Below are 21,147 nucleotides of genomic sequence, written 5' to 3' on the forward strand. Positions count from 1 at the left end.
ATCTTATATAAGAGGATCGCAGGAGGGGGTGGGAGATCCATTCCTGCAGTCCTTTATATGAAAACAGTTAAGACAAATGACATTTTGTAGATCTAAATCAGTCTATGTTGTTAAGATGATAGGAACGGCTGAACGAACACGGTTGGATTTTGAGCGGACGGGCAGCTGTGTTGGCTGGATGAACGAGGAAGTGGATAGATCGTTAGATCAGCACAGCGACTGAAACAAAGGGTGAGGGATAGATAGAGAAGGGACGGCGCCCAAAAATAACAAAAAAAAAACAACAAACAAAGACGTAATTTTCTTTTGTAGGATGAAGTCCAGATGAAAGCTGAAATTGAAACTGATTAGTTAGTAGCAGCCTAATCAAACCCAGCACATAAAAGGAAAAAAACAGCACTTACTTTATGTAGATTACAGATCTACCAGGACCTGCTGTGTGGAGATCCACCAGAACGTTCTCTCTGAAGATCCACCGGGAGCAAATGTTAAATAACTGACACGCAGACTGACCAGCAGCCATGTTGGACAGACGAACGCACGCACAGACCAACTGGCAGCCATGTTGGATGGATAAACCGTCGGTCATATTGGATGCATGAGCGTACGGATTGATGGGCAGCCATGAAGGAAGGTTATGGTTGTGTATCATGTTAGTGCCCAGAGTTAGTGTGTGGTTAAAAGCTAATTTGGCTTCCAAACAGCAATGTCTTGGGTTTTTAGAATCTACTTTATTTCTAAATAGTGAAAATGAAAAGCTATGATGACATGGTGGAAATATGTTTGTGAAGCATTAAAAACAAACAGCCCTACTGGATTTTATTACACAGGCTAAAAAAAAAAATCATATTGAAACTATTTTAGCAGATATTGTGATGAGAATTTTCACTGACATAAAATTTGCAGTTCCTGTGACTTGAATATTGCACGTCATTTTGTGATTTCTATATTTAGATTAATTGTTCAGTCCTACTACAGAGAGACTGATAAACAGGAAGATACGGCCACCTCCAAAAACATAACATAGAAATAAATAAATAGAAAAATGGGACTCACCGATTGTAGATTTACCTAAAAAGAAAAAGGGTTAGTGCACAAATATTGATCCAAGCTCATTAGACAGAAATCAACAGTCAGAGCACAGCACCTTCAATCCACAGCCAAGAGACTTCTGACCTTTATCACAACCTCTGTTTACACCACATCACAGAAACTTTCCCATCATCATCATCCTGCAGCTTTCACACAAAAACACTGTCTCACTTGAAACAATACAAAAGGTAGAGATTTAGGCACCAGTGAATGATCTGTCCTTAGTGACCATAAAACCCATCTGATCCTCCAGAGACCTGAAAGTGTCTCTTCAGACTCTGAACCACATCAGTCCAGCTGTTTCCCAACATTCTTCCTTCACTAGCTCAGCAGATCCAAACAAAAACCAACTAGAGCCAGAGTCAGTCTATTTCTACCTGCATGTTTAGGCTCTTAAAACAAACCAGAGGACAGAATTTCTCTCCCAAAGCTTCCAACCATTCTGCAGCCGTCTAAATAAACTCACTATCAGAACCACTAAAGACCACTGAACACTTCAGAGCTACCTGTTCTGCAACAGAGAGAGGAAAAAAGATAAACAGAAAGACAAGGAGACAAGTAAATGGGTGGCCATATTGGACGGAGCAACAAAATAATGGGTGGCCATGGTCAAATTGGACATGAGTTGCTACGTTGGCTAAACGGATAGCATGTCGGAAAAACAATTCATGGCATGGCAACCGAGCAGAGACACATCACATGTAAAACAAAAAACCATTTCAAGCTGACAAACAGCAACACAGTCATGACATGGCGCCCATGATAAAACACCTTCAGTACGCAACCAAAGAGACAGAGGCTCGGCGGCCATCAAACAAACACACAGAATAAAAAGAAAATGTCTTACTGGTTCGTAGATCTACCTGAAAGGAGAAGAAAAAAAATTGTCTGAGTAGAGTCTCCAGCCTCTGACAGTCTGGTCGTTACCTAACTTTGAAACTTCCTTTGGTTTCTGTGTGGCATTATATGTATAAATACTCTAAACATGTACATTATTAACACTAAGCTAATTCATTGCTAACTTAGCTAGTTTAACAGCATCACTTACCCTCTGGATGGGTTTAAGAGAACGAGATTCTCCCGGTGTCTTTACTCCACAGCTTACAGGAGGGCGTTGATCTGTTAATAAGAATACATTTAATCAAGAAGGAATGTGAGTCCTGTCTCGAACCTCTAATGTTTTCCTTGAAATTCACTTTGGTATCGGTGTGGTGTTTTGGAGAGATGGGATGAGGATCTTACTCTTCAATAAAAAGCTCCATCTCCATAGCAATCCTTTCTATAATGTTGTCAGGGTAACACTTTATAGCAGTGTACACTTCTTCAACATTAACTAGTGGGTTATTAGCATACTGGCTCTTTATTAGCCATTATTAAGCACCTATTAATCCCTGACTGATTATATTCAACAGCTACTAGCACATTAACACAGTTTTATTGATAATAAGGAAGCTGTTGTACATGAATTAGGATCTGAATTTGCCTTGCTTTGTAGCAACACATGAACAGGAGTTTTCCTTTGATAAATATGGTCTATTCTTACATAACAAAAAAGGCAGAAGAACAAAGTCAGCACATGTAGAAATGTGTTTTTTATTAATGGAGCACTTCATTTTTTGCTGTGTAAAATATCACAGATTTTCTGTGTACGATGCCAAACAAATATAACTGATCATAGAGGAGCAGTACAACTTCACAAAAATACAACCACACAAAGATAAAATCAATATGAACTTTAGTTATGACCCAGACCTGACTTTAGGATAGGAAACATATCCGGAGTTACAGAGACTTCATGTAGACTTCTTTGGACACTTAACACTTTTGTGTTCTGTTATAAGAATAGACCATATTTATCAAGTGTTAATAAGTGAGAATTGCTGTTCTTGTGTTACTACTATTCAAAGCACATTCAGGTCATCATAATTCATGTACAGCAGCTTCCTTATTTATTTTCAATAAACAGTAATTAGAAGGTTATTGAGGGAAAACTCCAATTAGCTGTAGAATATGTGTGGAGAAAGGGATTAATAGGCTCTTTATTATAACCAATAAAGATACACCTGGAGAAGGTGTAACAGAGTTAACAAACCAGTAGTGTGACTGGCTGTCAGTTAATAGTCACTTTAAATAAACAGGTCGATAAGAAAAGCAATTTATTCAACCTCTGTCGGCCATTTCGCTCCTAACAACCAAATTAATGCGCAGGCTTGAGGCCGAGGTCTGTCGCTGTGAATATGTGGTTGCTTCTGTGCAGTTAAAATAGACACAGGAGGTTTTTTTAAAACTAATTTCTCCTCCTGAATTTAATCCCATCATAACTAATAAAGGTTTACTGTGTTAATCCCGCGTCTCTCTTTACAACAGTCTACACTCACACAGAGCACTGAAGTCTCCATGACACTCTGAACAAATATGTTACAAAGTTAACGAGCCTGACACGCGCCGACATTAGCGCCATGCTAACTCGCAGCTAATTTAGAGACGTCACTGACCTGTCCAGTTGAGTGTTCCCGCTCCTCCTGTCGTCGGACGGTGTCTCTGGACTTTACACAACATTTTTAGACAGGTGCAGTTTCTCTGTTCAGCCCCCGGGGTTTTAAATCTGCCGAACCCCGCCACGACGCAGGTACCAGCATCCGTTGATTCAGCCACGGTGTTCGAATTCCGGCGTCTGACGTCACCTTTTTATAATTGGAGGGCGCATTCGATGATGCGTTAAAAGATCACAGAGCGTCGTAAAAACCAAAACTGAGGACTGGGATTCTCCTACAGGCACAAAGCCAGCGATGGGTCGAGTGTTAATTCAGACTAGACTTTTAAATGTAGTTTTAATCGCTTACTGAACATTATAAGATGTCTAAAGATAAACAGCCTCAATAAAGACACAATATGGAACTTCACTGCTTCCTGTCTTATCTCCTTCAGCAGAGGAGACACTCGAGCTTCCTTTACCAAAGGAGAGAATGACGTCCCATGATTCCTTGCAGCAGCAGCAGATCCACAAACATAGAAACAACAGAGCTCCTGTTTAATGTTTGAGAGTCAATCAGAAACTGATGAAATCCTTTGTCCTCTAAAAAAATATTTTCTCTACTTAACAAACATATAAAAAGGTCAAAGCGCCCAGAACAGGAAACTCTTTGTTTCTGTCTGAATCTAAGTTACTCTGGAGCTGTCACACAGTTCTTTATTCATCGTTTAATGGCTCAGCTTTCTCTTTTTGTACATTCCTTTCATGTCATTATATTATTAGTGTTGGACGGGAAACCTGACTGAATTGTAGCCTACAGCTCCGAGTCTGTCACTGTACATGTCTTCATGTGTTATAAATAGAGTTGGTTTAAAAAACTCCTGGTGTCAGTGCAGTCAGATTTTTTCTGAGTCCTCATCAGTCCTCCTTCACCTCATGAGGGTTTCCACCCAGGTCGAGGAGAGGTGGTGAGGAAGGATGTTTTTTCCTATCTGACCTGAACCCGGCTGGAGAATAAAGACTGCAGCTGCAGTGATGACTCGTGGCCACCAGGTGTCACTGTGAGTTCCTGTTGATCAGCCGGGTAACAGACAGGAGGAAGGTTTCAGGTTGTTTCTGTTCCAGGCTGCAGTCTGTCTGAACCTCACACTGAAGACTGGTCAACACCATCAGTCAGTCCGCCCCTGCTCCTCCTCCTCCTCCTGCACAGTCCGGTGTTTTCAGACAAACGGAGTTTCAGCAGCAGCAGGAGGACGAGCTGTGAAGAGGAGGAGGAGGAGTCCCGCTGATGAATGTGTTGATTATTCAGGTGAAGCTGCAGTGAAGCACAGAGCCTCCTCAGTTTCTCTTAGTTTCTCCTTCAGTCTGATTTGGTGGAGTTCAGGAGGTGAGAGGAGAGACAGCAGAGGGTGAGTTTGTTTCTCTGATTTAACCCCAACACCCGTGTTAGAGCTTTTTACCGGGTTAGACACGTTTCTTTCTTCTTTTTCTTGTTTTTCTTTAAAAAAACAAACGGACCTCAGCTCTCAGGTGGGCGGGGTCAGCGCTTTAATCCGGGCTCCACGCGGCTCCCGCCGGCTAACGCGCCTCACCAACATCAAAAAACACTACCACTGCTGCGTTTATTGGGAATCAGTCAGTTTAACGTGAATTTATCTAAAATGAAGTGTGGTGCTGAAGTCCTGGTTTTGACAGTCAGACAAAATCTTAAAAAAATAAATAAAACGGATTTAAAGTTTAGTCCAGAGGTTTGGTCTCAAGGTTTCCAGATGTTTGAGGTAAACTGGAGCTGGAATATGTTGTTTACTCAGATCTATGACCTGAGTAAAAACACCTGAATAATAATAAACTTTATGTGCTGTTTTCAAACTCTTAATGTAGTAAAAGTACAGAAGTGTTTTCTGCAGCGTGTAGTGAAAGTATCAGTAATGAAAGGACTTGTTGTGCAGTAAACTGTGTCCAGATTTATCTGAGTTTGTGTGCAGGCATGAAATTTTGCAGGAACCTGTTTCTAAATTAGCTCTTTCAAACGACACTTCAAACGCCTGCATCGGTCGTTTCCTTCTTTTTCCCTTGCGCATACACTATGTGGTTTACGGCAATATAGCGACGAGGCGACGAAGTTTATGCTGCGGTAAATTTGGAAATGCAGGAACTTCAAAAAATGTGCCTACTCATGATCAGCTTGGAAAAAAAAACGTTTCATGAAGGCAGCAACCACACAACTGATCGTTGACTTGCTTATAGTTTGTAGCTTCTAACCCATGTTTTTGCGCTGTAATGTTATTTTCAACACCTTCCTGCTGCCTTGTCCATATGTACTGAAAAGTACACAAAATTTCTCCGGTAGCCCACCTGTACTGATTGAAATGTGAAATTCATTTATAAATATCAGTCTTTGAATAGGAGATAATTGGACTTTTTCTAGCAGCTTCAGTGTTAAGATATCCAGTGACTCCAAACCAAAAGAGTGGAGCAGGGATGATGTATATCTGTAGTCCAACCCTGAAGTTAATTTCACAGATGAACACCACTGTTCTGATGTTTGAAGTAAGAAGCTAATGTTAGGCTATAAACCAACTACACCACGGTCACATGACGTCAACGTCTCCACCACTAAGCTTCCAACTGGTCATTTCATTTAGCTCTGAGCTCTTCTACAAAAGCCTTTCTTCTTAGAAAGTTAGTGAGAGTTTGAAAGAGCGTGAGTAGAAACACAACGAGGCTGTAAAGGTGGACTGGTGAGTAGATGGGTTTTCATGTTAACGTCCCCGACAACCTCTGTAGTCTCATTTAGACACTCGTTAGCAACCGCCTTTTTTAAGACACATAAAAACTTCAAACATCAGGAGTGGGGGATTTACTGACCCATTTTATGTTGGAGAATAAAACCTGAAAATGTCTTGAGCTTGTGTTAAAACCACAGAAATTATTTCAGACATTTAACCAGAAACACACTGACTCTGGGACGAGGGAACCAATCAAAGGAGCAGATACTGTTCTGCGTGCTTGTATCATTCACATGGTTATTATGAGCTGTGAGACTAGTTAAACATCACAGACTCATTCAGCTGAAGGACAGGGTCAGGTTTTCCCAGGGTGAGCTACACCTGGTCTGAACCTGACCTCAGAGTGAAGCTTGTGTTGGATTGGTTTCTGTTCCTGTTGCAGTGCATGGATCTGGCTTCTTCTGGATCAATCCCATAGGTGCTGGATCAGATTGGGATCTGGGGAGTTTGGAGACCAGGTCAACACTTTGGTCTCTTGTGTGTTTTTGTGGTTAGGGTTATGGGGTTAGGCTTAGGGTTAGGGGTTAGGGTTAGCCCTAACCCTAACCCTGTGGTGCCATTGGGGTGCTTGGTCTGCAACAATGTTTAGGTGGGTGGAGGAGCCGAGGTTTCCCAGCAGAACACTGGACTGTACCCAGATGATCAGTGTCATTCACTTCACCTGTCAGAGGTTTAATGTTGTGGCTCAGTTTCTATACAGTGATCACTTTGTTAGGAACACCACTATAACGCTGGGTGGTCCCTCCCTCTGCTCTGGATTCCTCCGGATGTCTCCTCTGCAGAAATCAGGACTGATGAGTTAGAAATGTTGACTGTCTCAGATTTGGTGGATGGTTTCGGACTCAAAGTACCGGAACAAACGATAAGATCAGAATCAGCCTGGTGAAATGTTGGCGTGGTGTAGCCAGAAGACGGATGGGTGGGGATGGGGGGGGGGCAGGAAACAGTCAGGGTTGGGTTGTAAACATAACCTGCAGGAGTTAGTGTGGTTAACAGAAGGAAACGGCTTTAAAACAGCTTGATGAGGAGCAGTTTGTACAGTCTGAGTGATCATGGGTGTGTTAGACATTAAAATAAGGTGTGGTCAGATTCACTGAAAATCTGAGGCAGCACAAAGTACCTGACCAACAAAAACCTGGTCTGAGGTCAGATGCTGGGTCAGTGGGTTTTAAGGTGGATTTATTGCCTCATTATTTTATGTTGAGCTGAAGTGAGGCTGCGTTCTTTCAGCAGTGATTAGTCTTCACTGTGTAGAAACCACAGACTGGTCCTTTAAAGAGGCTGACTGCAGTGGAGGATTATGGGAAACTGCGTCAGGTCTCCAGGGTTCAGTCGTAAAGGATGTTTGTGAAACGCTCGACTGACGTGAAGGAATCTCCTCAGATTAAAGATGCAGCCTGAAGATGAGCCCTGGAGCATGCTGGGAAATCCTCTGTGACTTACCTCTGCTGTTTGATCTGATCACAGATCAGCAGATGGGTAACTGTAACTGACAGTTCCTCTCCTGGAAACCAAGTCTATGTTGTTTTCATAAAATGAACCTTGAATTTCAGTCAATCAAACTTTAGTTGTATAGAAACGTTCATGCACTGATGAGCTGATAGTGAGACAGAGCAAATTATTAATCCAATGCATTAGTTACAAAGTTGCACAAGTTAAAAACAAAGGAATTGAATTTTAAAACTATAAAAGCAACAATAACAATGATTCAGTTAAAACTGTAAAAAAAATGGTTAAGATAAATAATAGTAAACAGACAAATAAAATACAATAATGTGAATAAAACTAAATAAAGGATAAAGATAAAATAAAATGAGTAATGTCTGTGATTCTGTCTCCGTGTTTAATTTCTTCTGCTGTCTGGGATCAGTGTGAAAACTAAACCAGGAGACAGTGGGTTTATTTTACTGTTTAACAATAAAGTCATCAGTGTAGAAGACAGTTTATTTCAGCAGCTCCTCTAAAATCCTCCTGATTGTTGAACGTTTTCCTTCGTCCAGACTCCAAACTGTGAATGACCAACAGATGTTACTGAGCAGAAAGCAACACGTTTCAACCAGGAACCCTGATCAGGTTTTGTTCCTCTGAGACTTGCTGTAACGTCCTTGTATGAGGACTCAGAGTCTCAGGAGGATAAACCATCAGAGCTGCTGTCACTCAAACCTCGACTGCAGATCGTCTCAGTCTGTCTCTGGGAGCTGGAGACAGCGGTCAGCTGTTAATGGATGAGTAGACGCTCAGTGAGGTAATGTTAGCGTTGTTATCCCTTCATCCAACACAGGTCAGTTGTTGTTGTTTAACTTTGTCTCTTCACTGTCGGCTGCAGACATTCGGTTTTAGTTTTAGCGTCTGTCGCTGGCTGTTGGGTTAGGAAGTGTTTGATTTGATGAAGCAGAGTTTTCTGTGAGTGGATCATTTAAAACACTGTGTTCATTTAAATGTTCGAAACCAGAATCATGATCAGTGTTTGATTCATGGTGCAGAGAGTCTCCACAGGCAGCAGATGTGACGTTTCCTGAACGTTTCCTGGATAACGTTTCTGTCAGAGTGAGAACAGCAGGAAACAGTGAGAATCAGCTCTGTTAACGGGTGAGAGAGCTTCACTGACCTCTGTCTCTCTCTCTCTCTCTCTGTTGTGTTTTGGCTGATACTGACTGAAGCTGCTGACTGGAAACATTCACATCAGACTGTGTCAGCGGCCTGGTATCTGTGTGCTGTCAGCCCAGGCTTTTATTGATCTTCTATCAGTGGCTCTCTGCTGGGAAACTCACCTCTGCTTGTTTTCTGTCTCAGTCGCACTGGGAACATTTTATTTCACCTGAGAGTGTAAACAGCATTTCAGTTTACCTGAACGTCAGCAGTCCCATGTCAGACCTTTACAATAATATACGTTTATATTTTAAAAGGAAGGACTCTAGTACTTGTGAACCTGGGTCTTATTTACTGATGTTTTTGGGTGTAAAAGAAAAAATATCTGGAATCAGTGCAGAACAGGGAACCAAGCCATCACCAACAGAGACAGAGCTTTTTATTAAAGAGAAAGATCCTTTTAGTTTAACCAGGAACATTATCACTATCTCTATATGTACCACTCTCTCTGTAAATACCTGTTTTAAAGAGTACGGTCTAGACCTGCTCTATATGAAAAGTGCCTTGAGATGACTGTTGTTGTGATATGGCGCTATATAAATAAAAATTGAATTGAATTACCTCTGTGTTACTGTGTGGTACTTTTACTTCAGTAAAGTATCTGATTACTTGTTTCACTACACAGTAACACAGACACACTAACAGATGGAGGCAGTGGTATTCCAGCAGCTCCTGGTTAAATCCCTGTTTTTGTCAATGGAGTCTGGTGGTAAATGAGAGTACACTTTTCTTGAACGATTCCAAAGGTTTTTGTCTCCATCAACCATTTATTCCCGAACACATTAGAAAATGAGGCTCAAGCCCAAAAATATCAGCATTATCTTAAGTTGTCTTGGCAACATATTGACTATTTATTTTCCATCAGACATTTTGGCCGTTTATATTTGGATCACACGGTATCGACCGGCTGATGTAAAGTGTGGTGGAGGTATTTGACGTGGTTGTGTGCGGGGTCTGCTGCGACGTCTGTGAGAAATGTGTCTGGAAACAATCAAACCATGAGCGACAGAAACACTAATGTGGACGTAATAGGAAGCAAAGGTTGAGTTTGAGATAAAAAGTTGTGTTTTATAACAGGGAGGGTGCAGCGTGTGGAGCAGGTTCACAGCCATGTAAGGCAGCAGTGAGTGAGTGAGCAGCATAGTTGACGTGTGACAGCAGACTGCTGCTGTTTGCTCTGAAAACACCGATTAAACACAACGTGGACTCTGAGTCTGGAATCACTGATGGCTGACTGAGAGTTCACACCGAGCATGCTCAGTGACAGGGACACAGTCCATCTGTGTGGTAATATAAGTGTCACTCAGTGTCCTGAAGCTCCAGAAATCCACTGAGAAACCGGAGGAAACTGAAGCTGCAGAACTTCATTCACAATCCTCCCCATTCTAACTTTCAGGTGTGAAAGGTTCCTTGGACCATGGTCTTCACCAAAGGACTAAAATCTGGTCCAACCTAAAGAAGTGGTCTCGGTGTGGATCAAACTGAACCATGGATCGGTTCATTTGCAGAGTGAAAACAGTTCTTAGATGATTCAGACCAGTTACAGGAAGTTGAGGCTCATCAAACATTTAAAAACAGAAGAAGAAAAACAACAGGAAGTGAAGCAAAACTGAGCCGAGGGAGAAAACGAGGAGATGAAATATTTAACTCTGATCAAAAGTCAACTTGAAAAAAAAAAGAATAAAATTGCTGAAACATTCAAGTTATTTGAACTGACAACGTGCCGTCTATGAACCAATCAGAGCACAGAGAGACACAGCTCAGGTAGGTGACGACAGGTCGCAGATTTTTCAGGCGACGTTCTTTAGTTTGCTCAGAAAACTACAACACGAAACAAAAGCAAAACAAAAGCATGAAGCCTGGTTCAGACTTTCAATATGAATTGATATTGATATAGAACACTGATCGGGTTTTAGCTCACACTGTTTACCCCAAAGCATCATGGAAACTGTAGGTCGTTCCAGTAAATGAAAGTTGAGCCTGAAATAAAACCACAACTAAACTAAACTCACCTCTGAAAACTAAACTGAGCATCAGAAGGTGAAAATAATCTTGACTCTGGCAGAGTCTGTGTTTCGTCCTGATCAGGTCAGACATGCAGACAGTCACATGTTGGCGTGTTCAAACACACATGGTATTTTTGTCTTCATGTCTGAAGATCATCACTTTTAAATCAGTTGTTTTTATGTCAGTGATGTTTAAAAATCATCTGTTTAACATTTTACTAATAAATAACTGACTCATTTCTTCACGTGACTTCAGCTGAGTGTCATTTTAATATCAGTCTTTGTTTCTTCCTGACAGCAGGATGAGTGACGTCCGCTTGGCTTCAGCCTCCTCCCCTGTCTCCAAGGTAACCGGCCTGTCTCCAGGATGCAGTTCCCACGGCAGCGAACCCCCAGCCTTTGTCCTCCCTCCTCGCAATGCCCGGGTCACCCTGGGGGGAGACGCCCGACTGGAGGGGAAGGTGGGGGACGCTCTGTTTTAGGAATGGTTATCATGATATATCACTACCAGACTCCATTAACAAAAACAGGGATTTAACCAGGAGCTGCTGGAATACCACTGCCTCCATCTGTTAGTGTGTCTGTGTTACTGTGTGACTTTTAGTGCTGGAAGAAGTAATCAGATACTTTACTGAAGTAAAAGTACCACACAGTCACACAGACAAACAAGTAACTCCATCCAGCTTCTGCTCAGTAAAATCCCTGTTTTTGTCAATGGAGTCTAGTAGTGATATATAGAGATGTTTCTGGATCTTCCTCTTTAATAATAACCTCTGTCTCTGTAGGAATCCTCTCATCATGTTTTCAGACATTGAGAATAACAATCTAAGTCTGTCAGAGACAAAAACAAGAACTTTAGTGGATGGACTTAAAAGATCAACGAGATCGAATCCAGACATTTACTGAGGAGGATGTGAAGAGAGGGATTAACATTTCTTCAGTCTTGTGACTGACTGCATCCTGATGTGAAGCAGTCAACCACAAACACACACACAGACACACACACACATTGTTCATTGTTCTGTTTTTCATTGTTGTATTATGTCTTTGATGTGTGTTTTATTCTGGTTTCACAGTTTTAACCCGTTAAAAACCAAATAACAATTCTCACACTATTAGTCTGAAAACACAAACTTTTATTTCACAGTTTGACCTGAAGGCAACACGTCTCTGAGTCAGGCTCCACTTGCTGGCGAGAAGAGCGTTATATATTTATGATCCCACAGCGCCTGAATGCACCGTCGTAGCTGAAGCAGGGAGGCTGATGGCTCTGCAAGGCCTCATGGGAGTCGAGCTTAAAGTCATCAAGCAGTCAAAACATCTGTCCGCCACATGCTGCACACACACACACAACATGCTGCTCTTTCTATAGTTGTGAGGACCCTCGTTGACATAATCCGTTCCATGACCCCCTAAACCTTAAACTTGACCTAAACCTGATTCTGACCTGAACCATGGAACCAGGTCTGAGCCCTCAGACGACTCTTTGAAGGTTGATAGGACTCTACACATTGATGAAATGTGTCCACACAAACATAGTAAGACATGTACACACACACACACACGCTGAGAGCAGATGCAGTGAGTTTCAGGCTTTTTTCCTGAAACACTCAACATATTTCACATTTCTCCAGCGCTGACATGACCCTCACTCTGTTTTGTTTCTGTCTCGCTCGACTGGAAGATCCGAGTCCGACTCGATGAGAACTCTGAGTTTGTTAAACCTGAGCTGAGGGGAAGTCCGACTCTCAGCTCCTGTCCACATCAAAGATCAGATCATCGTTAAAGTCGTCTAAGTTCAGCTGTTCTTTGGCTGTAGATACTTGACATTTCACCTCTCGTCCACGAGTCTTCCTCAGTTCTGACTGGCTGGTGGGGAGTCCGAGGTGTTTGACCTCTGTGGGGTTATTAAGGCCACTGATGGAACTTAGTTTGTCAGTGGAGTTTTTAGAGTCAGATGACTCTGCCTTTTCCTGCTGCTTGGTAGACAAAGCACCTGACCCCATTGCCCCAAGGCTCCAGGGGGATGCCCCAGTACCCTCCAGTCAGTTGAGGTGGTTTGGGCATGTGTTTAGTCCCTCTGGACTTGGCCAACTGGAAGGAGACCCTGGGGTAGACCCAGAACTCACTGGAGAACCAGAAGGAGCTGAAAACAGGGATGTCTGAAATACCCAGCCTGCTGTAACCATGACCTGACCCTGGACAGGAAGAAGGTCTCCATGGATCCACCTGACCCATGAACATGAACAGGTGCAGGTCGGGTTTTGTTCTATTACCATGAGTCCCGGGTCTGTTTAACACTATGGATAATACCAGAGTGGATCCAAGAAGACTCGACCATGGACAACATCGACCTTCATGCAGTCATCCTCCAAATGTAGGACAGCCTCCCTGAACACCTGATCTGGCCCCTCAGACTACTACCTCTTCTCCAAGAAGAAGAAGGTCAGTGGTCATCATTTGGACAGTGGTGATGATGACATCAACGCAGACAGAGCTTAAACAGAAAAAACACAAAGGTTGTCAGTTTCCAACTTTCTGGAGAATCACAGTTGAACTGTAGGTTGATGTAACAGAAGCTGTTGAACTTATCACTTTCTACCTTCACCCCTCGCACAAATACAAATTATGACCCAGGGTCATAACAATTGATTAGGGACAAGCTTTCAGTCCGGTTCAGATTCAGGTAATGCATTTCTGGGTCTTTGTGAGTTCAGACATTCATTTGAACCCATGAAGACCTCTAACCTGTGCCTGCACTGAAACACTTACTGTACGTTACTGTAGTAGTTCCTGTATAAATAAGAAGACACATGATTGTTTCAGGTGCTGTGATTGGACCCTTCATGTCATGGTTGTTATGAAAGAATTATTATGACTGAGTCTGAGCTGGGACGTAATACACTGAACCCTGAGACCTCTGACCCCGAACAGGGGTTAGTCCACTACTAATCAAACACCTGTGCTGTGTCTTTCAGGTGCGTGGTCATCCTGAGCCTCAGGTCACATGGTACAGAGAGGGGAGGGCTGTGATTGGTGGAGAGCGCCGTGTTGTGGAGCAAGGTGGACGTGGCACCTTCAGTCTGGTGGTGGGCGGAGTCACAGAGGATGACCTGGGACGATATACCTGTCAGGCCACCAATCAGGCGGGCAGTCGACAGGTTACCGTGGAGATCCTTCTGGAAGGTAACGAATAGCCGTGGTACTAACACAGTGACAGATACTACTGCTAAAGCTACACTTCTACTTCTAACACTACTGCTTCTAACAGTACTACTTCCAACAATACCTCTACTTCTAACCATAGTACTCCCAACAATACATTTACTTCTAACAGGGTAGTTAGTTTTACACTGTAAAATATTTCCGGTAATTTTAACACCACCATTAATGCTGCAGTTTTTCCAAACATGACCTCAGTGATTTTCCCCATTAAACCTACTGTGTGTTTGCATCTGAACTTAACGGCATCGTAAACAGCTCCACAGGAACTTCCTCTTTGTTAAACACATCCAGGCTGAGCTGGTGGGCAGGTTTTTACTGTCAGTAAACTGGACTCACATGAGCCACCAAACTGGATCAAGCCCTCCACAGTGAATATTACTGACTCCTGGGATGTAATGGACCTTAGTGCCCCACACCTGTGGTTAAACAAACTCACATTTACTGAGCTAATCCCCTGCTCAAACATCATCAGCTACCTCCTGAACCTTATCCTGAAATCATCAGTCAAATCTGTCATTAACAGTTTTTATTCGTCCATGCCAGCGACTGTTGTGGTGGGGGAAAGTTGTCTGTTGCCACTTTCTTGTCTCTGATGTGTTGTTGAACAGTTCTGTCCAAATGAAGTTGCCTTCTGCTGAAATCTTGTTTGGATTAAGATGGAAACTGCTCTGCTGCTTCTCTAATGCTCTCATGTTTTTCCACCTGCAGAGGATTCTGGGAAGAAATATGGCCTCCGGTCCTCGGTGAAAACAGGGTGAGCTCCTCTTGTCCTGTACCTGTCCTCTGTGCTGAATAGAAACCCAGACAGATCGAAGAGTCGTAACTCCTCGTCAGTGTGTTGGGGGAGGAGACCTCCTGCTCTTTAAAACAGTCATGAGGATGATCGAGGATCCTTAAATCTGTCTCACTGGCCCCCCTTCCCCCAGTTGATGCTCCTGCCCTGATCACATTAGCAGATATACACTGTTGTTGCTCTCAGTTATTTTCATAATAAAACTGGAGCACGTGTCAGGACGTGACCTCTTTTCTCTGAGGAGGGAAATCAGCAGTTTAAAGAGCCAGTCCTGTGTTTTCATTCCCATAACCAGGGGAGTAGTTTCCTCTGAGTGACTGTCGCGTTTCCCATGATTCCAGGTGTCGGCCTGCGGTCCCAGCGGTGGAGAACAGGCCCAGTATTTGGGGCGAGAGTCCGCCAAAGTTCATCACAAAACCGAGCCGAGTGTTCGCCAAGCTGGGACAGAGTGGGAAGTTCTCCGCCAAGACAACGGGACGTCCACAGCCCCGGGTCACATGGTATAAGGTGGGAGGAGCTTAACTCAGAAAACAGGAAGTCATCAGTTTATCCTGTTGAACAGCACATAAACAATAATTAAAAAACTCAAAAATCGCTCTTATTCAGAGAGTTACAACTCAGTCAAATCACAACTCACTGACATGAAACATGATTTAATGTAACCCACACTTCCTGAGGATATAATATCTCTGAACTGCAAATAAATGTCTATAAGTCTGCGTGGAAATAAAAGATTCTACGCACTGATGCTTAAAACTCTGTCCTGGAAACTATGTTTCTGTTTGTCTAAGGGGGGCACCGAGGTCCAGTCCTGTGGGCGAGTCAGTATGTACGAGCGCTCTGGCCTTCATTTCCTGGAGATAAAGGAAGTGTGCATGGACGATGGCGGAAGTTACACGTGTTCGGTCACCAACGCCGCTGGTACAGCCACCGCCACTGCCGAGCTCCACATCCAGGGTGAGTTGACGGATCAGAGGTCGGGATCTTCTTCCATCGCTTTATCTGAAAGTTGTCTGATAATAAATGACAGAGGAGTTAATGTTTCTCCTGCTGTTTCGCCTCCTCAGGTGCTCCTGATGACTCCTCCAGGTGAGTTCTTTCGTTTACCTACCCCATGATGTCTGAGGTAAACTGAGTGACTGTACAGATGTTTTACAGTGTTTAAATGCAGCTAAATGTGTCTTTATACACTGAGAGACAAACTCTGAACCACACAGTCAATAACAAATATTTAAAATTTCATTAATTCAGACTTTTTAGAATATTTGTATTTTTCTGTTCTGATTGAAATACAATACATATTAATTAAATTAATAGTCTGATTAAGAAAAGTGTACTGTCAATCACTACCAGACTTCTTTGACAAAAACATGAATTTTACTGAGCAGAACACAGCAGCTGCTGGAATACCACTGCCTCCATCTGTTAGTGTGTCTGTGTTACTGTGTGACTTTCAGTGGTGGAAGAAGTAATCAGATACTTTACTGGAGTAAAAGTACCACACAGTAACACAGACTAACTAAGAGATCAAGGCAGTGGTATTCTAGTTCTGCTCAGTAAAATCCCTGTTTTCATCAATGGAGTCTGGTAGTGATATATAGAGATGTTACTGGTTAAACTAAAAGGATCTTCCTCTTTAATAAAAAAGCTCTGTCTCTGTAGGAATCCTATCCATAATGTTGTCAGACACTTAGAATAACAGTCTGAGTCTGTCAGTGGAAGAAACAACAACTTTAGTGGACAGACTTTGACGTGGACGATTCATCAGTTCTGCACTGATTCCAGAGATTTTTGTCCCTATCAATCATTTACACCTAAACACTTGGAAAATAAGACAGAGGTTCAAAAATACCAGAGTCACTAAATGACCTGAATACAAAGAAAATCTGATCAGTCTGTAAAAACGTTTTTTTGTCAGAAGAGGTTAAAAACTCTTATTGTTTTTTTAATACTTCCATATCAGTTACACCGCCAACAGGTTGGATTCAGTTCTGGCTAAAGTTGATCAGAGCCTGATCCAGACAGAAATATTTTAACCTGGATTAAACTGTCTGACACGTTTCAGTGGATGATTTCCAGATTTAACGTGAGATTTTTCATTAGGATCGTCCTCCCATGTTGATTTAAGATGGAGGGTGAGACATCATAAATCTGAGATATGAAGCTCAGTGAGTCTGAATGAATGAACACAGTGAGTCTGGGGGGCTGGGTAGGGGGACTGTCTGGATAAAAGAAAATCTTTGACCCAGTCTGTCTGGACCAGCTCTGAGGTAAAGGCCTGTTTGTGAAGGGCAGGGTCCTACACTGTGCCTGTTAGGACCAGGACTTCCTGCAGACTCAGATTCAGAGGCAGTGGAGCTCAGACTTTTCCATGTTTGTCTCCTCTGGAAATCAGATGTGGACGCCCCCCCCCGGCAGTTTTATTCCATTAGGTTTTTATCGAACTCCTTAAAACAAGCTTTGGATATAAAGACGGTCTTTACTAATAGGAATATTCACATTTAGTCAAACTGTCCCTTTAACAGCAGCAGAACTCTCTGTGATCAGCTCCAGGTGTCAGTGTATCATGGATGTTCAGACAACTCTCACTGGATCACTGTGATACTGAAGGGAAATTAAAAACGGGAGGATTCTGAATGGAGTTCTGCAGCCTCTGATTTCTCTGAGCTTTTTTCTGGATGGACATCAGAGATCCATCGGAGGGTTAGAGCTGCTTTTTCTTCCTGCCAAAAAACAGAAATATGACCAAGCGTTAAGGCTGTCCCACAAACATGTGAGCACTGGATCAACAGCAAAGACGACAACAAACATTTTGGTCTACATTTAAATGAAAGGAAGGTTTCTGATACTGATGCCTCCTCCTGCAGGACTGATCCTCCTGAGACCACACAGACCAGGATGGTGGAAAGAGCTGATCCCAGCACCGAGGCAGGGCAGCCCAGACTCAGGGAGAAGCAGCAGCAGCAGCAGAGCCCCCTCCCTCAGTCTGGACAGGCAGCCTCCTCGAGAAGCAGCCCTTCCAAACAGCTCCCCCCAGTGGCTGAGAGAAGAACTGCAGCTGCTCCAGCTACAGTAATGATAAATATTATGATAATGTTATGTGTCATCTGTTCTCCACAGCCATGCAGCGAGTTAAACCAACAAACAAATTAAACCAGTAACAAGGAAACCTGCTGTCAAACTGCTGAGACTGTGACACAGATGAATTAATTTAGTAAACATACACAATAAATCAAACACAATAGAGTTGTGACATTGGAGTTGTTTCATATAAAAGTCCTCCCAATTTTTCCCCATAGACAGTGTTTACCTACACTCATACTGCCTTTTAAACATCAAATACAGACATTTAAAAACATATAGAATGTATTTTTAACTCTTCCCTAAAACCAGGATGGTAACGTTACTTCATCAACAACAAGTTCATCTGAAACATCTTCCTCACCCTGCTAATCAATCAAGATCAATGGTAATGTCAAACATGTTTACTTATATCTGCTCCAGTGTTTAAATGCTATGTTAAATCGATAATGTGGTCATTTCAGTGCTAATGTTAAAATGCATTAAACAACTTTTTTTTTGTCATTCTGAGACAAAACCCTCAATCCACATTTGACTGGATGCATTTCTGAAGTTGTTTTCTGTCTGTCTGCAGGTCCTGTCAGTCCTCAGTCCTGGTCCAGTCCAGACCGGATCAGTCCAGCAGTCATCAGCTGTTTCAGACAGCAGCAGGTACAGAAACAAATCAGACCTCTTTAAACACAAAGCTAATGTTAGCTGTTGTTAAGTTAGCTAACTAATATCACTAGTTAATGAATGGTAACTAATGATTTAAACCAAAAATCAAATACAATGTGTACACAATGATGAAGCTAAAACTAGTTAGCTCACTAACTAATGTTAGCATAGCGTTATAGCAGCTGTTATATTGAACAGTCTTTTTTAAAATATGTTTTCGGGTTGTCCATTTCAACAACAACATGAGGGAGCTTCTATAAATTTGGTACAAGTTACTTTTAATTAAAAAACTTGGAATTAAAGACGAACTGATTAGAATTTGGTGGTCAAAGGTCAAAGTTTGAGATCACAGTGACCTCATGTTCTTGTGAATGTGGTAATTCTCGTTTTGAACTGTGAATCATGGTAAGCGAGCTGGAAATACACATCATTCGTCCCTGATAATGCAAACGTGTCTGAGCTGTTCAGCTATGTGCTGTGTTTCAGAGCTGTCAGGAGGTCGGTGTCGGGGCCCAACTTGCGGTTCGAGGCCGTTCCTCTGGACCAGGAGGCCACAGAGGGAGGACAGGTGACATTCACCTGCCAAGGTAAATAAATCCTTAAATCTGAAATGATATGTTAAAGCTGCCGATCAGCCTATGAACAGGACACTCTGAACTAATGTAAGTTAGATTAAGATAAAAATCAGTTACTGTTGAAAGTGCTCATGCTGTTCAGTTGTTCAGGTGTTTAATACACTCAAAGGACAGGATCCTACACACAATCAGAACATCAGTATTCAAACTTACAACATATCCAGTAATAATGGAAACTATTCGAACGACAAATCAAAGGAAAAACCACCATCATCAGGTGTAATGACCATTTTCAGCCTGTAGAGGTCGACTTTACACTTCACCCTGAAGTGAAACATCCTGAACTCTCGCCTGCTCTCAGTCTCGTCCGTTGCCGTCGCCATGGTTACCTGGCTAAAGGACGACCGACCAGTGAGGATGGGACCAGGTCTGCAGCAGAGAAAGGACGGGACCCGTCTCACCTTCTCCATGGAGAGAGTGAGACAGCTGGACCAGGGGACATACCGGTGTCAGCTGACCACAGCCGACGGACTGACGGTCGAGTCCAGAACATGGGCGCTCAGTGTCCACGGTAAGACCTGTCTATCTGTCTGTCTGTCCCATCTTTATCTAACCATCCATCCATCTGTCTGCTCCCCTCTCTCCCTCAGGTGTGTCCCGACCCCCAGCCTTCGTCAGCAGGCTGCAGGACTGCTCAGTAACAGAAGGTCAGGTCTTCAGCCTTCAGGTCTCTGTGGAGGGAAAACCTGCCCCAACAGTCCGCTGGCTGATCAACGGTCAGTGACTTTATTTAACCTTTACTTCCTGCTGCTGCATTTATTTATTCATGTCTCATCACAGCTGTAATTAAAATTAGGATCATTTATAAATGAAATAGATGAGAAAAGTGTTGGACTGAAACGTCCAGACGGGGGCAGCACAGACTCTGATGCTTCCTGTCCATCCTGACCGTCATGAAACACCAGAGAGGAAAAAAAAAACAAACTGAGGGAAATTTATTTGAACCCTCTGCTTTATTTACAGTAACATAACTTTATTGATACATCATGCAGAGACAAGCTGAGAGAACCAGCTGATGTGGAGCTTCACACACTGAACTCTCTTCTATCTGGAGACTGTAAACATGTTTGAAACTTGTCATATAAAGGGTTAAAAAGCAGGATTTTCCCCCAAGAAAACATACAAAATAATTCCTCTAAGTCGTCAGGTACGACCCAGTAGAAGTGTGTGTGTTGGTGTATTTATCTGCAGGGACTCTGTCCTCTACCTACATTTCAGATTTTTGTCTTATGTTGCTGTTCAGGAAGTTTCAGGGTATCAACCTTTGGGCCATGGTGTGTAGTTCCCAGCCAATCACAGTGTGGGGTGAAAGGGCAGGACTATAAAAACATAGTGACCAGGTTACATCGCTCTCTGTTGGTGTCATGGACGTTTAAAGAGCTGCAGGGCTGTGTGTCTGTTTTTACAAGGGGCATGCCTGAACTCAGGTTGCATTCATTCAAACCGGTTGCGTGGCACCATCCTGAGGAGGTTGTGTGGAGGTGGTGTTGTGTTTTATTTGTAGTTTAGAACGTAACCGCCGTGAAACATTCAGAAAATAACTTTTTATTCTCTGATTCACACCTTTGTTCTCGTTAACGCCGCTCCTGATTTTCAGTAAAAACACTTCACATGTAAGTGAACTTTACACTGATCTGCCATAATATTAAAGGTGCTATGTATATGTTTTTGCTTTGACTACCTAGCTAACATTAGCATTAACAGCTGTTTACTCCCAAGAGTTTTAGCCATTGTTGCATTCACATGA

The 21,147-nt window shown here is 42.7% G+C and overlaps 1 protein-coding gene across 1 annotated transcript; it reads left to right on the top strand.

Annotated features, from left to right (window-relative positions):
* Positions 1 to 10,200: 10,200 nt before the first annotated feature.
* Positions 10,201 to 20,116, top strand: LOC108892243 (myosin light chain kinase, smooth muscle-like; the record flags this gene model as incomplete). Its single annotated transcript, XM_051067924.1, has 12 exons — positions 10,201 to 10,767; positions 11,308 to 11,470; positions 13,988 to 14,195; positions 14,943 to 14,988; positions 15,369 to 15,534; positions 15,819 to 15,984; positions 16,095 to 16,116; positions 17,895 to 18,099; positions 18,683 to 18,759; positions 19,252 to 19,352; positions 19,702 to 19,911; positions 19,991 to 20,116. Coding segments are annotated over exons 1-12 (1,525 nt in total), but the record flags the coding sequence as incomplete, so codon positions are not given.
* Between the last annotated feature and the right edge of the window lie 1,031 nt (positions 20,117 to 21,147).

This window comes from Lates calcarifer, unplaced genomic scaffold, assembly GCF_001640805.2.
Source record: "Lates calcarifer isolate ASB-BC8 unplaced genomic scaffold, TLL_Latcal_v3 _unitig_2135_quiver_1070, whole genome shotgun sequence".
Taxonomy (NCBI): Eukaryota; Metazoa; Chordata; class Actinopteri; family Centropomidae; genus Lates; species Lates calcarifer.